The sequence below is a fragment of the Gracilinanus agilis genome, chromosome 3 (assembly GCF_016433145.1).
Source record: "Gracilinanus agilis isolate LMUSP501 chromosome 3, AgileGrace, whole genome shotgun sequence".
NCBI lineage: Eukaryota > Metazoa > Chordata > Mammalia > Didelphimorphia > Didelphidae > Gracilinanus > Gracilinanus agilis.
This window is the reverse complement of record NC_058132.1, coordinates 139,682,350-139,698,199: the sequence shown is the minus strand read 5'-3', so window position 1 is coordinate 139,698,199 and position 15,850 is coordinate 139,682,350. Positions and strand designations below refer to the sequence as shown.

General features: G+C 32.7%; 1 protein-coding gene across 1 annotated transcript in view; it reads left to right on the top strand.

Annotated features, from left to right (window-relative positions):
* The window catches only part of PAN3 (poly(A) specific ribonuclease subunit PAN3), a 163,974-nt gene that overhangs the window by 59,176 nt on the left and 88,948 nt on the right, over nt 1-15,850 (top strand). The window contains exon 5 of the mRNA XM_044668282.1: nt 7,090-7,251. Within this exon, the coding sequence (XP_044524217.1) occupies nt 7,090-7,251 (162 nt within the window). The remainder of the gene's footprint in view (nt 1-7,089; nt 7,252-15,850) is intronic.

Sequence of the window (15,850 nt, the reverse complement as noted above, 5' to 3'; positions counted from 1 at the left end):
CTAGCTAATAAAAGTATAACTGCTAGTTTAATCTACTTAGATCGAGCATTTTTCTTTTGTAAAAGTCTAGTATTATGTTATCAGTAATTCATTAACAAATTAAAATCAAGTATCTAAATAAACCCATTTAAAGTGAAAGAAAGTAGGCATCAATCAATGCCCTTTGGAGTAAATATTGGATTTTTAAAATTTTATTATTTAAAAAAACTCTTACCTTCTGTTTTAATATTAATTTTAAGACAGAAGAGTGGCAAGGGCTAAGCATTTGAGGTTAAGTGGCTTGCCCAAGGTGACATAGGCAGGAAGTTTCTGAGGCCAGATTTGAACTCAGTTGCATTCCAACTCTAGGCCTGTGTTGCTTTATCACTCTGCTACCTATCTGCCCCTGTATATTTTTTCAAAATCGCATACTTCAAAAGATTTGTGATTTTTATTGGTATAAATACTTCTGTCAACAATTCTGATTATGACTTCCTTCATATCTTAGGAGATAGACTTCATGAGTTCCTGTGGTCAAAAATTTGTTACTTGGTGGCCAGCTCTCCAAATTTGAGCCTGTTGGACCTCTGACAATAGTCAGACCCATCCTTGAAACCTTTTTAGCTCAGTGTAGAGCTATTCGATTTCCTCTTCATATTCCAAATAAATATGCACAAACTTCATATTTTAATCTTAATAATGGTTTGTGAGAGCTAGGGATGGAGAAGTATAGTATATACATCAATAAATTTCAGAACATCAGGTTTTGTGAAGAAGCCTGAACTCCTGACATAACTTTTAAGAATTCAGGGTTATGTCCGTGTCATGATAAAGCAGTGGATAGTTTATTAAAATATTAATTATAACATGGAAATAGAACCATTTGTCCCCTTTTTGGATACTGTATTTTATTTTTTGATTATTAAGCATTCTGTGACCATCCTAAAGTTGAAGAATATTTTCAGAGAAATGGCATCTGCTATCTTGGTTCTAAATAAATTGGGATTTAGTCTTTACCAGAAAGTATATGATTAATGCTCTTGTTCCTTTTTTTTTCCTTTCCTTTCCTTTTTTTTTTTTTTTTTTTTTTTTTTTTTGTGACCTACTGTATTGGCAGAACATTATTGTAACATTGGTTTTGGAGGTTGGATGGGGAGAGAAGGGAAAGGAATAAGTGTTTAGGGTGCCTTATATATGTGTCAGGCACTGCTAAGTGTTTTTGCAAACATTCTTTCATTTGTTCATTTGAGGACAAGACTAATTTTATATAGCATACCAGTATGATATCAAGCCTTTATTACACTTAGTTTGACCAGACAAATATCGTTTGACCAGAAATATATCTGAATCTATATAACAAGTAGTCAAATTGTAATTATGTTGTGATATTTTGGGTTTAGATACCGTGTAATTAACACCAAAAAATCCTTTGGTTTTTTTCTTAATCTTTTTCCCCTTTGAGATTCTAATATTTAAGTTTGGGTCTCACATATTTAGATTTTCTTGGTTATTGATAGTTTCTTCTAACTATGAAACTTGAATTGTTCTGACCTTCACTTGCCCTTTTGGTTCCCTTTTCTGTGATTCCATCAATTATTTTTACTACTGTTATCAATTATTTTAAGGTAAAATAATATAAAAATTGGGGCCTACATTTAACATACATTTTCATGAAAACTTGAAAAAGGTAATAAATAGGAAAATAAATATCTTACACATTTTCCTGAGCCCAAGCCTTTTTTGTCTATTTACACCCAGTATAAATGGAATTAAATGCTTTTTAAGGTGTCCAGAGCCCAAGGTAGATGGGATTTATAAATAGAAATGATCACTTTAATTATTTATGGAAATTTGGTTACAAAACAAATCTTTCAATTAGTAATTTAAGGAAATATATTCATACACACACGGGCTAACTTTTCTCTTTTTTTTTAGGATTCAAGTAAATTGAACCAATTTGATAGCCAGAAATAATGACCTTTGAGTTAATAAAATTGGATAAAGATCTTGGTTCACAGGTCAGAGCAAGAAGGGACCTTTGAGCACTCACTCTTTTTTTTATAGATGAAGAAACTTAAGACTCATAGAAGAAACATAATTCATTTACAGACTAATGCATTGTTTTTAGCACTATCAATCAAAGTCAAAGCATTGCTAACTTAGTAAGGTGCTGTTAATCTGGAATAATTGAAGGAAGAACAGTTTTAGAGAAAGGTATTTATTTTAGAATATTTTCAAAAGAAATATGGCCTTAATTTCACATTTTAAAGGAAATTCTAGGCTAATTAAGTGTTTTATAATAACATTCATTTGTTAATTAATGGTAATGTTTCTTAACTGATGATTTTTTAATAGTTATCAAAAGTACAGCCTATCCTTTGGCTTCTCTTTACTTTGTATAAATGTGTTCTTCTAGGCTTAAAAGGGACTTTATGGGTTATCTAGTCCAACCCCCTCATTTTACAGATGAGGAAACTGAGGCCCAGAGATGTGAAGTGACCCACCCAAGGTCATAGAGGTAGAAAGCAGCACAGGTGGAGTCTGAACCCACATCCCTGACTCCAAATGAAAAGTTCATAACAGTGGACCTGAGGCACTACAAGCTCCGCAAGTATCCATGTATTTCTGAATAATTTAAGAAAAATTCAATTATGTTCACATTTTATTGTATTCTCCTTCATTGAAAATTGGTCATTCATGTTTGGTGCTCTGGATTGTATCTCTAATAAAAATATTTAATAATTGAGAATCAGAACACCCCCTTTCCATCACACCATTATTTCCATACATTAAGAGTAGTTCATTTCATTTGTTATTCAGAGTCATAGAACTTGGGAGCTGGAAAAGGTCATCTAGTCCATATTTAGATTTTATGTAGGATGGGTAAAAGTTAGACTAAGCATTTAAGGAAGATATGGTTACTATTAACAAATGGCCTTGGTTTTTTGTTGTAATTGCATTATTTCTTTTTAAATTGATTTAATCAGTTTATTTTCTTAGGTAGATAAAATTTTCACTTTCACATCTCATTTATATTCCATATTTGTTTGAGAAATCCCATTTTTGTGTAATATTCAGCCTAATATTTACTATAAAATGAACAGCTTTTAAAATGGTGAAGTCTGAATTAATTACTTAATATTATTTTCTCTCTGCTTATTATATTATTTTATATATACATTGGAACCTTGCCATTGCAAATACTTTGGTATAAGATGGGTTCTTTATTATATACAGAGGGCTGGTTGGATTTGAACCTGTTGCTAGATGTATTTTGTTTCTGTATTCTTTCATCAATAACATGATTTCATGAAATGGACCTTGAGGAGTGCCTTATACTGGTCATTTTTTCACAGTCTCTTTTATTTTAAAAATATCCTTATTAAAATAGAGCAATTGAAAAATATAGGTGTGAACTAATTTATCCAGGGTCACTCACTTTGCTAATATAGTTTTCTGTCTAATATGCTAAATAACAAGAAATATGTCAACATTTCTTCACATTAGCCTGATTCTTTTATGTTTGAAAAAACATAGTATGAGAAGTGCTTGTGGAAGATCTTTGATTTGCATAGTAGCAAATTAATTTCCACAGTTCTTATTTTCTAAGCTCTTGGTTGCTTAGTGATAGAAAAATTTTAAGATTTCTTCTTTTACTTGATCCATGATCTAGAGCTGGTTTTCTCATGTTAGTTTTTGGATGGGATATTATCTCTACTAAGCTTAATTTTAAACATTAAGTTTATATTTATTTTATCACCTTTGTTGCAACTCATGTTAGGATAATGAGTGAACTGATTGCTTTCTTTTACCTTTTTAATATAGTTTAATCTCATGTTACTAATTAGAATGATCAAACACCTCAGATTTGTTTTTCAATTACAGTGCAATAGTATTACTGAATACATATCCTTTGCAAATTATTGTGTTAGGCACTAGGAATTCAAAGACAGCAAGGAAAAACTTCCTACCCTCAAGGAGCCTACATTAAGGGGATATAACATGTAAAAAAATATTAATGAACAGTAATTTGAGGAAGAAGATAATACTAACAAAGGAAAACCAGGAAAGGTCTCATCTAATAGTTGCCCCCTTAAATGAATCTTGAAGAAAGAGAGATGAAAATGAGAAGAAAGCATATTTCAGGCATGCCTGTGTCATGCCTGCCATGTCATGTCAGGCAAGACATGAGAGGTTAGGTTTGGGAATAGCTAATAGGCCAGTTGGACTGGAATGCCTAATGTGTAAGTTAAGAGTCAAGTGAGATAAGCCTGGAAAGGTAGGCTGGAGTCATATTGTGAAGGGCTTTGAATGCCAACCTAAGGAGTTGGTATTTTTTCCCAGATACAGTAAGAAACCACTGAAAGTTCTTGAACAGGAGAGTATCAGTCAGACTTTTTAAGAAAATTGTTTTGTTAGTTGTGTGGAAGAGGAATTGGAGAGGGACAAAACTGTAATAAGCACATGACAAAGTTATTGTAATGGTGTAGAATAAGTGATCAGGATTTAAACTAAGGTAGTAGTTGTGTGAGTGAAGAGAAGGAAAGAATATGAGATAGATTGTGGAACAAAAATTGACAAGGTGTGGCATCTGATTGGATATAGTATGTAGGGGAAAGTGGAGCACCTAGAATGCCTACAGATTGTGAACTTGGGTTGAAAAGAAAGCAAGAAATGCTCTCAGTAGAAATAGGAAATTTAGAGGAGAGATTTTAAAGGGAAAGAAGTGTTCTACTTTAGGTATGTTGAATTTGAAGTACCTTTGGGATATCCATTTGGGGATGAGGGTCTGTAGTAGTGTGGTGATGCAGAGAATGGAGAAAGGGAGACATGAAAGAGATGCTGTGAAGTTGGAATTGAAAAAATTTGGCTGTTGATTGAATGTGTGAGTTGAGTGAAAGTAAAGACTTGAGAAGGAAATGACCCGGAAGTTACGAATTTCAGTCATAGCAAATATGGAAAGTTCTATTGTGGTCACATATTGAGTTTGAGATGCCTGTTGCATATCCAGTTTGAAATGTCTGATAGGTGTAGCGATTCAGGTTTAGAGCTTGGAAGAGAAGTAATAGATATGGTTATCTTCTACATAGAATTGATCATTGAATCTCATGGATGCTTATTAATATGATTACCAATTGAGAGATTACAGAGAAAAGACAAAAGGGGTGGGGATAGAACGTTGGGGCATATCCACATGTGTGCCTGGTACATAGTGAGCACTGAATACATGCTTTATCTGTGGATGAAGATCTCACAAAGGAAGAGAAGCAAGAGAGAACAGTGGCACAAAAATCCAGAGAGTAAAGAGTTTCTAGGCTGAGACTAATAATTGCCAGATACTACAAACTGATCAAGAAGGATGACTAATGAGTTAAAGAACAATTTAGCAATTAAGAAAGGGATCATTGTTAAATTTGGTAAGAGCAGTTTAATTTGAATGATGAGGTTGGAAGTCAAATTGCAGGGGATTTAAAAAAGAAGAAATGAAGGGAAGTGATTGTATATGTTACTATACATCCCTGGGTTTACAATTAGTTATCAAAAAGGAAGTATGTATGCTTTAAGCTAAGGGATTGTTTTATCATTTGAATATGTATTTGTACCCAGTGCCTATTACAATGTGATGCATAGTAGGTGCTTAATAATAGCTTGTTAGTTGATTTCACTTTAATTTGGTACCATCATTGCTTATTGTGTAGAAATTGATTTTGGAATAAAAGAGTTTTTCAAACACTTCCCTAATGTGAGGAAATTCTCTTTATCTTTTTAAAATAAAGAATTTTATCAATAATGGAATTTTCTTGAGTAGACTTGAATTATTTTGGAGAAATCTAAAAATACTTTCTTTGAGATGAAATAGTATAAACTTAGTAGAGGAAACCATCTTTGAAAGTATATTGGTTGAAAAAGTTTAAAGTCATAGAAGTGAAAACACTATTACCTCTATTATAACTGTTTCCTAATCTTTGTGATGTTAGCAAGTTACCTCTAGGATCAAATACAGAATCCTATGCATGGGCATTTAAAGCCCTTCACAACTAATTATGCATGGCTTCCATTGGTCCAGTCAGATGGCCTCTTTGCTGTTGTTCCAACATGACATTCCATTTCCCTTCTCATTGCCTTTTTGTATAGGCTTTTTCTTCCATGCCTGGAATATACTTCCTCTTCACCTTAAGGTTACTTTCTAGATGAAGCCTTTCCCAGAAACCTTCCACCCCTAACTGCTTGAGTCTACCCTTTATTATCTTGTATTAATTTGTCTAGTACACAATTGTTCTTGGAGCATAGTAGGCTCTTGTTGAGGGGATTAAATATTTAAGATCAGTAACATGGAGTTCAGACTATTTCCTTTAGATTCCTTAAAATTTTGTTTTATTTGATTCTTTTTAAAAATTCTACCTTAGTTTTACTTTTAGGTAAATACTTTAAATTATTTTAGTATTTTTCAGATTTTGAAATTTTTGATAGTTGTTTTCATGCTCATTTTATTTCTTTGCCTTTAAATAAACCTTCTATTTGAAGTCTAAAGCTGAACAGATTCAGAAGAGAGAATTGGGTAATTGGTAGAATTTAAATTTTATTTGACTACTCTTTCTCAGAACTTAAGTCTTATTAATTAGGTCGCATATTTTTTTTATCTAACATGGATAAATTGAAGGTATTTACTTGGGCTTCCAGGTGGGGATGAGGGTAAGGAGAAGGAGAAAAAAGGATATAGTTTGGATAATTTTACACTTTGTTTCATTGGAGCCATTTCTTCATAATGCAGTGAGAATAGGTAAGTGCCAGTGGAGAAACTTTTGTGAAGCATTTACTTTGAAATTGATTTTAAAACTTTTAGCACAGAAACAGAATCAGTTCCCTTACTGCAGACTTTTACAATGCCAGATTTCACTTTAAAATATGACTGTTAGTTTTCTAAATAATGGTACCCAAAACCTGATGTGTGGATCGATGTTGGAATAAGGGATGGGGAGGTAACGCCATCAGAAACTTTCAAATTATTTCCATTTCCACCAATCCCCAGATGTCGTCTTTCTGCTAGTTAGTTTAGATAAGTTTGAGGGATGTTAGGAGTGGCCTGGTTTCTTTCCTTCTTTTTCATAGCCAAGGAAGTACCGACTGGGGATGCTGGAGGAGAGGCTAGTTCCTGTGGGATCAAAGGCACGAAAAGCAAAGAATCCTATTGGCTGCTTGGCTGACAGGTGTAAATCAGGAGTACCCATCAATATGGTTTGGTGGAACAGAGTCACAGAAAACAATCTACAGGTAAAAGTAATTTTTACTAGACACTCTTTGAAAGTTGATATCATGGCTGCTTTTACTTTAAAAGTTTTTTGTTGTTTAATTTTAGGAAGATTATTTGGGCCAGATTATTCACCAAGAAAGTAAGTTAAGTGGTCCATGCAAAAATTAGCTGACTTTTTTTAGTAGTTTATCTAGTTTTTCTCCATTATAATTTTTTCCCACTTTTTTCTTATTGGATTTTAGTTTTAAATATTAGGGACCAAATTATTTTTAATATGCATAACCAGAGAGGACTTCCATTGTAGTCTATATAAGAAATTCAGTTAAGCCTAGCTTAAAAAAATAAGTATATTTTCATTATTTACAGGTATTCTGAGCAAAGAGGTCAAAAATTTAATGTGTGTATGTGCGTGTGTATGTATATGTGTTTGTTACATTTTATCTCATACAATACAAATTACAAATGCATAAACTAATTGAAGAAACTTATTCCAAAAACCATCATCAGTACATATTATGTTCATTCTCCTCTTTATCACCTTTATTTATAGAAATCTATAATGAGGATGCCCCAAATGTGTCCTGGTATTTCTGAATGAAAGATTAGGTTCACACATTTTATTATATTCTCTGTCTTTGAAACTTGGTCATTTGTGTTTCATGTTCTAGATTATTTAACTAAAAATATTAATTGTTAAGAAACACCCTTTCCCCTTTATCATTCTGGATAAATGGAAGTTTATCATTTACTTAAGCAAATATCATTTTGATTATTTTTCCCCAAATATAGATGCTCTACATACATCCATAGTTTGTAAGGTATTGGGCATTAATCTTACCCTGAACATCAGTATTTTAAAGGAATTCCCCTGCATTTAATATTGGATCATTTAACTTTCTCCAACATTAATCATATTTTAGTAGTTAGCTTTATATATAACATGTGGCCCAGAGCATAGGAAACAAGGAAATTCTCACTTTTTCAAAATTATAAAGCTTGATTTATGTAGCAAATGAAATTTTGGTCATATTTCATTAAAAGACAAAAAGTAAATGGCCATTCAGCTAAGTATTTGAATGATATTGGTAATTTTTTGACATCTGCCAGATACGATTGACAAAAATATTTCTTATAGAATTTCCTTAGTTTTTTAGTGTTTTGAGGGAAAAGAATTGACATGAATTAAATCATATGTAACAAAGATGTTCCTTATTAAAAATTAAGATTTCTCTTTGAATTCTTTTTTTGTGAAAAACTGAATTAAGGATATCTGGGTCTTGTATATGATATAGTACTGCTGTTTTATGCTTTATATAGCTGGTTTCCTATAAGAACTTAAAGAATTAGGTTATTGAGATAGATCATTGGTACATCTATGCTATTACTCTGTCTTTAACAGTGGTAGGAGTGAAAATTTTATAGGAGACAAGTAGTTAGTCTCCATGGTTTATTAAGCCTTTGTCAAAAATTGCTGCTATTCATTACAACTCTAAAATATAATATGAAAATTATTCGTGTTTTGAGATATTTTTAGTGGTCAGAAAAGTTAAATGACTTATCCAAATTTTCATAATAATTAATTTATGGAGGATTCCAAATCTCCTGACTGAAGAACTTCTTCAATCCATGTTTTTTTCTACATGACTCTTAGATTTTCAGTTTAAACAATATGTTTCTAATATCAGTTAACTCCCATTAAGATTTATAGAAATGTCTCCTTTGCAAATGATTTTTATTCAGTGAGTCTGTACCATCAGGAATTCAATGGCCCTAAGTCCCTTGACTTTTAAAATCAGATAAGATTACTCCTCTCAGTTTCACTAGTCTACTTTTGTTTTTTATACATTCAGATGTTGCTTCTTGGTGGGGGGGAAGGATGTGTGTGTGTGTGGCTGTCTGGCTGTCTGGCTGTCTGTCTCTTCCAACATAGACAGACTTCTAAGTTACATTTATTTATTTAGAATTTGTTAGTGCTGCTAATTAAAACTTAAAAAACATATAGCAAGTTGTAATGTTTAAAAGCATGGTTTATTAAAGGGAGGCAAACCACATTTTTTGTTTGGTTTTTAAATAATGAAAAAAGCTTGTAGCATCTTGCTCGTGTGAATGTGTTGGGTGGTGGAATAGAAGAATCAGTGTACTTACCTCAATTATTGGTAGCAAGGTGGCAAAATGGATAGATGTTGGACCTGGAGTTAGGATTGTTTGAGTTCTAATCTTGCCTCATAGGATGCTTAGTTGCTATGAGACCTTGGGAAAGGTACTTAATATTTGTCTGCCTTAATTTGCTTATCTGTAATATGGGAATAATAATAGTATCTGCTATCTAGAATTGTGTGAATCAAATGAAGTAACATGTAAAACACTTTGCAACCCTAAAATCTATAAATCCTTTTCTATCATCATCATCATCATCATCATCATCATCATCATCATCATCATCATCATCATCATCATCATCTAGCTATGCAATTAGTAAATGATGTAGACCTTCTTTACCCCAGTTTTTTGTTGTTGTTTTTCTCCTATTTGATCTTTGGTAGTTCTAGTGCTGAAGGAGATGTTACAGAGAACAGATTAAAACTAAAATAAATTTTTTTACTATTTTATTATGTCATTTCATTTCTTGGACATGTTTGTCATTACTTTTATTTAGTATAAAAATAGAATAAAGAATGTCTTTAGTTCTGCCTAAAAATAAAGTGTTGGAATATCTGTGAGAAATCTTCTACTGTTAACTTTCCAATTAGAATGGACCATTAAAATGGCTGTGTAACTGAGGCTTCCAACGCAGGAATTTGCTACTGTATCATATTTACTAGAAGTTATGTATAAAACCTTTACCTGGTATCAGTGTTCCTGGAGGCAACTTTAAGGTTTTATCTCTTCATTGTATTTTCATTTGGGATTTAGTTTTGAAAATAACTTGGATTTTCCTACCCATAAGACAGTACAAAGATTAATGCTAGCTAATGTACCACAGCAGAGAAGAATTTTTAAATAATTAAATTATATTTTAATTTTTCAAATTATTAAGCTAACTTAAGAGTTTCTATTTGGCATTTTGGGATTTTTGTGATACTCTTCTGATTTTCCTACTAAGTATTCCTCCTACTTTGCTGAATTTTTTAGCCATGTCATCTCCACTAATTGTAGGTGTTTCTCACATCTTTGTCCTGGACCCTCTTCTTCTATACTTACAGATCTCATCAGCTCCTGCGGGTTCAGTTGTCATCTTTTAAATGTAATTACTAGATCTGTATATTCAGCATACTACTCCTGAACTCCTATTTCACATTACCAATAGTCTAGTTATGTCAAATTGAAGATCCTATAAGCTTCTCAGAATTCAGCATGTCTAAAACAGAACTCATATCTTTTCCCCAAACCCTCCCCTCTTCCAACATTCCCTGTTACTGTTGAAGATATTGCCATCTGCTTTGCTGCCTAATCTCAATTTGACTTTTTGCTCTCACTCAGCTTACATATACATTTTGTTGTCAAATTTCTACCTTTACTACATTTCTTGTATATGTTCTTTCTGTTTACACAGACACCACTCTGGTTTACACCCTCATCAGTTTTCTTCTAGATTTTTCCAATAGCTTTCCAACTAGTTTCCCAGTCTCGAGTCATTTTCCCATTTTAACTCATCCTCCACTTAGCTGCCAAAATCAGTTTCCCTTTAAAAATATTTTAAAAGTCATTTGGTATCATCATAGTTATTCCCCTTCCTCTTACCAGAGATTTACCTCAAATTAAAAAAAATATTTAAGAGACAAAAAAAAAAAGAAAAAGAGGTAAAAAATAGCACAATAAATTGAAAAAAATCTAAAAACATGTTCTGTGTATGGTAGACTCCCACAAAGAGGTGGGTTGGGGATATCCTCTCATATTTTTTTGAGTCATGTTTGATTATTTCAATTTTTTACATTCAATTTTGATTTCTTTTGTTTGTGGTTATTTTTTCTGTTTGCATTGTTATAGTTTAATACACACGTTTTGGCTCTGATTACTTCCTTCTGCATCTGTTCATATAGATTTTTCCATGCTTTTCTTCTTTTATCACATGCATAATTTCTTATAGCACAGTGATATTACATCATTTTCATGTACCACAATTTGTTTGGCCATTCCCCAATCTTGGGCATCTACTTTATTTCCTGGTAATAAATATTTTGGAGTATTTGTGTATTTTCTTTTTATCAGTGGCTTCTATGGGGAATAAGCCTAGAAATGATGCCTTTGTTCCAAAAGTTATGATCATTTTAGTTACTGTTTTGCATAATTGCAAATTGCTTTCCAAAATAGTTGTACCATTTAATAGCTTCATCAACATTTACATTAGTGTGTGCCTGCCTTTCATTCTTCAAACCCTATGACATTTGAGTATCACTATTTGGGGGGGGGGGTCATCTTTGCCAATTAGCAGGGTGTGAGGTGAAACCTTAGGGTTATTTTGATTTGCTTTTCTTTTATTATTAGTGATTTGGAGCATTCTTTCAAGAGGTTGTGAATACTTGGCATTTCTTCTTTTGAGTACTATTTATTTGTATCCTTTGACCATTTAGGGGAATAGCTATTAATCTTATAAATTTTTATTTAATAATTGTTTACATACTTGGATATCAAGCACTTTAGTGAAATTGATAAACTTCCCTTCTTAAATATTAGGGCATTAATGTTGTTTATGCAGAAGCTTTTTCAGTTTCATATAATTAAAGTTATCTATTTTATCTTTTGTAATTACCTTTATCTCTTTGGTTAAGTTTATCTTTTTTTTTTTTTTAATTTTTTTTTTTTTATTATTTTAAACCCTTAACTTCTGTGTATTGACTTATAGGTGGAAGAGTGGTAAGGGTAGGCAATGGGGGTCAAGTGACTTGCCCAGGGTCACACAGCTGGGAAGTGTCTGAGGCTGGATTTGAACCTAAGACCTCCCGTCTCTAGGCCTGGCTCTCAATCCACTGAGCTACCCAGCTGCCCCTTAAGTTTATCTTTTACCTATAACTGTGAACAATATATGATGTACTTCCCTTCTAATTTTGTTTTATAGTATGATCTTAAATAATATGGTAAGCTGTCCATTTAGTCCATATGGTGTTTTTTGGTATAAGATGTATATCTAGACTAGTTTCTGCCAGACTGCTTTCTAGTTTTTTCATTAGTTTTTAACCAAATAAGGAGTCTCCCCCCCTTCCCCCCATCCTTACCACAAGGTCTTAGAATCAATACTAAATAACCTCTATTGTTTGCTCTTATTTTTCTGCCTTAGAATTGATATTTAATATTGATTCTAAGACCATCGGTAAGGGTTTTTAAAAAAGGTCTATGAACTCTTTGAAGGTAGGAATGGTGTTTTCTTCTTTTTTTTTTAAATATCCTCCTCACTTAGCATAAGTAAGTGCTAAATAAATGCTTGACGACGACTTGACTTTCTCAAAGTATATTGGTTTTTAGTGGCCTGTGGTAATCAGAATCGTTTCTGATTTCATGTGTCTGCTTAAGGATAAGTATAGTATAATGAATGGACAGGTTTATGAATTGCCATCATAACATGCTTAAATTCATTAGCACTGGACATTTTAATAAAACCATGTCTTTAAATTTGGGTGTGATTTGCATTCTTTGGCAGTTCTCTTGGACGTTTTTAGTTAAGAATTCCTAGGCCATTCTTAATTGGTCATACACTTTACTGTGGTGTTTAGTACCTGTTTGGATCATCAAAGATGAGTGATTCTTGAATTAATGTAATAGTTATAGTTTATAATGAATTGTGTTCTAGTTTTGAAATGTTTGAGTAAAAAAGTAGATAGGATGTTGCAAATGTTAATACCTCCTCAAGATTCCTTGGTGTGATGGCTCTTAACATTTAAATATAATTGAGAATTTATCTTTTGCTGTTTTGTCAGGTAGTACTATTAACTATAAGGCATCAGAATTGACAATGTTTCAACAATTGAACCAAGTAACATTATTTTCTCCTTCCTTTGTATCTTTTGCCCTAATTACCAACTGTTGCTGTGCTTTACCAGTTTTGCTTACTTGTAATTTTGCATTTAGATTCAATTAGCATAGTGTCTAGGAGATATATTATAGTTTTTTTAATGGAAAAACATTTTCAGACTCCTGAGACTATTTGAACTTGAGGATCTCATCAAAAATGCTACTTCATTTGATATGCCTTCTTTGTTGTTTTCACCCAAAGAGAACATCAATTATAGAGAGTAGGGGGAAGAAATACTGACTTTATTTTTCTTTTTTGGTAGGCATTTCTTTTCATTTGTGATAATTTTTATTTTAGTTTGATGTGAGATTGTCTGTGAGATTTGATGTGAGTTTGATGTGAGATTGTACTGGTATATCAGGCCAGGTTGGGAAGATTGGAAGGTTTAGTTTAACTATTTAGTTGCTCACTGAAGTTTAATCAAGGTTCATTCATATAACTCTCAGTCTCTAAGAACCTCAAAGATTAGGATATTTTTAAAAGCTGTTTTTTATGGACAAGAATTGGTAAAGGGGGAGGTCCTTTGACATCAGCTTGGCCATTCAGGGTTCCTTTGACCAGGGGAAGTCTCTTGATAACAACTTGTCCAATCAGGGGTCCTTTGACTTTCCCAGAGAGAGTCTCCAGGACTTGTTTAGAGTTTTCTTATTCTTCTCCTCTCCTCTTGTCTCCTCTTCTTCTTCCTCATTCTCTTCCTTTCCTTTCCTTTTTTTTTTTTAAACTTTAATCTTAAACTTTAATACTGTGTATTGACTCCAAGGCAGAAGAGTGGTATAGGTTAGGCCCTGGAGGTTAAGTGACTTGCCCAGAGTCACATAGCCATGAAGTGTCTGAGACCAGATTTGAACCCAGGACCATCTGTCTCTCAGTTGTTATGGCTCTTAATCTGTTGAGCCACCTAGCTGCCCCTTGTTTAGAGTTTTCTATGATAAGGTTGAGATATTGCTTATCCATTGTTACCAAACACAAGGCCAAAATAAACTTCAATGACTTTCCTAACCCCTTCATTTTGTAGATCACTTAACCAGAATTTCAGGTTATTAAATGATTTGCCTCTAAATCAAAGTAATAAGTATCAGTGGTGGGATTTGAATTAAGGCTTCCTGGCTTTTGATTGTAGAGCTTTTTGTAGCTGAATTACTGCTAAACTGTAAGCCCCTAGACTACCAAACTGTGTTCTTCTAGATACATGACTTTAATGTTAAAGTCATGCACCCATCATTTCTAGATCTGCTGTAGTTTTTACCAGAATGCCTTGGAGATAGGTGCTGAATAAACAGCTGTTGAATAAAATTATTTCGAACCTATACTTATTTGACCTTTATGGAAATTACATGTTATACTACCTCTTCATGTAATGTTTTAAAATTTTCATTGAGTGAAGACCTCTTGATCCAAGTTGTGAATTAAGGCAAACTGCATGAAATTTGCTATAGTTTATGAATATTGGGGAAAATAAAACAGTAACTTAAATATGAGCTGAATTTTATAATATGATGAGATATGTGGCAGTATCATGTTTCCAAACTTTCATGTTAACAGACAGATTACTCCAGAAAGATCCTTGACCATTTAAAGGAGGGCCTTCATATTAAATCATAGGTTTTAACATTTAATAAAATACAGATGGTTAGATTTATGAACTGAAGTTATTGAATATATGGCACATATAAATGAAATACTTATATGAATACTATTGTACATTTAGAGAATTGTCTTGATCTGCTGACTTGCATGTACTAGAAGATAAAATTCTTTATTTGCTTCTATATTAAGGCTATTTTCAGAGAAGAATTTTACAGTTTCTGCCATTGAACCCAGTTTCACATCATTATCTCCAAACATCTCCTCTCACTGGACTATAAAATGATTGGGATAAGAACTTGTCTTTTTTTTTTTCTCTGACTTTGGGCAAACCATCTATCTTATCTGTATCTCTATTTCCTTATTTGTAATACAGGATTGCATAACTTACAGTGTCTTTTGTTAGGAGGAAAGGGCTTTGAAAGTTATCAGAATCTATAGAAAAATGAGTTGTTGCTATTGTGATGCAGATTTAGGTGGAGTAGGAGAAAGGGTAGAATGAGTATTTTGGGCATTGGGCAGGAGAATAAAATTGGGAAATAAAAGAGTAAGACCAAAATATTAAATGTCATCTTTTTTTATTATCAGTTAGTCAAGAAACATTTATATATATATATATCTTTTTTTTTTAAGTACCTGGTAACTTTAGGAAGGAGGCATTAGTAGCTGGGGTCATCTTGAAAGGCCTTACAAAAGAGTTTAAGCTTAAGCTTTAGTGAAAGAGAATAAAGGAGTAGTAGAAGTAAACCAGTGAGAGGATTTTCCCAGGTGGCATGGATATGAGAAAAGAAATGATGTCTTTTGAATAATTTATAAGCCTTGAAAAAGTAGGTTTAGGTCAGATTGTGGAGGGCTTTAAGTGCCAAATAGTGGCATTTATACTTGTGTATAGAGGTAAATAGGGATCCTCTGGAGACTATTGAGTAAGAGAAAATCATGCTCTAAGGAAATAAACTTCTTAGCCATATGGAAGGTGGATTGAAGAGGCAAGAAATTTTAGGCTGGCAAGCCAATTAGAGACTATTGAA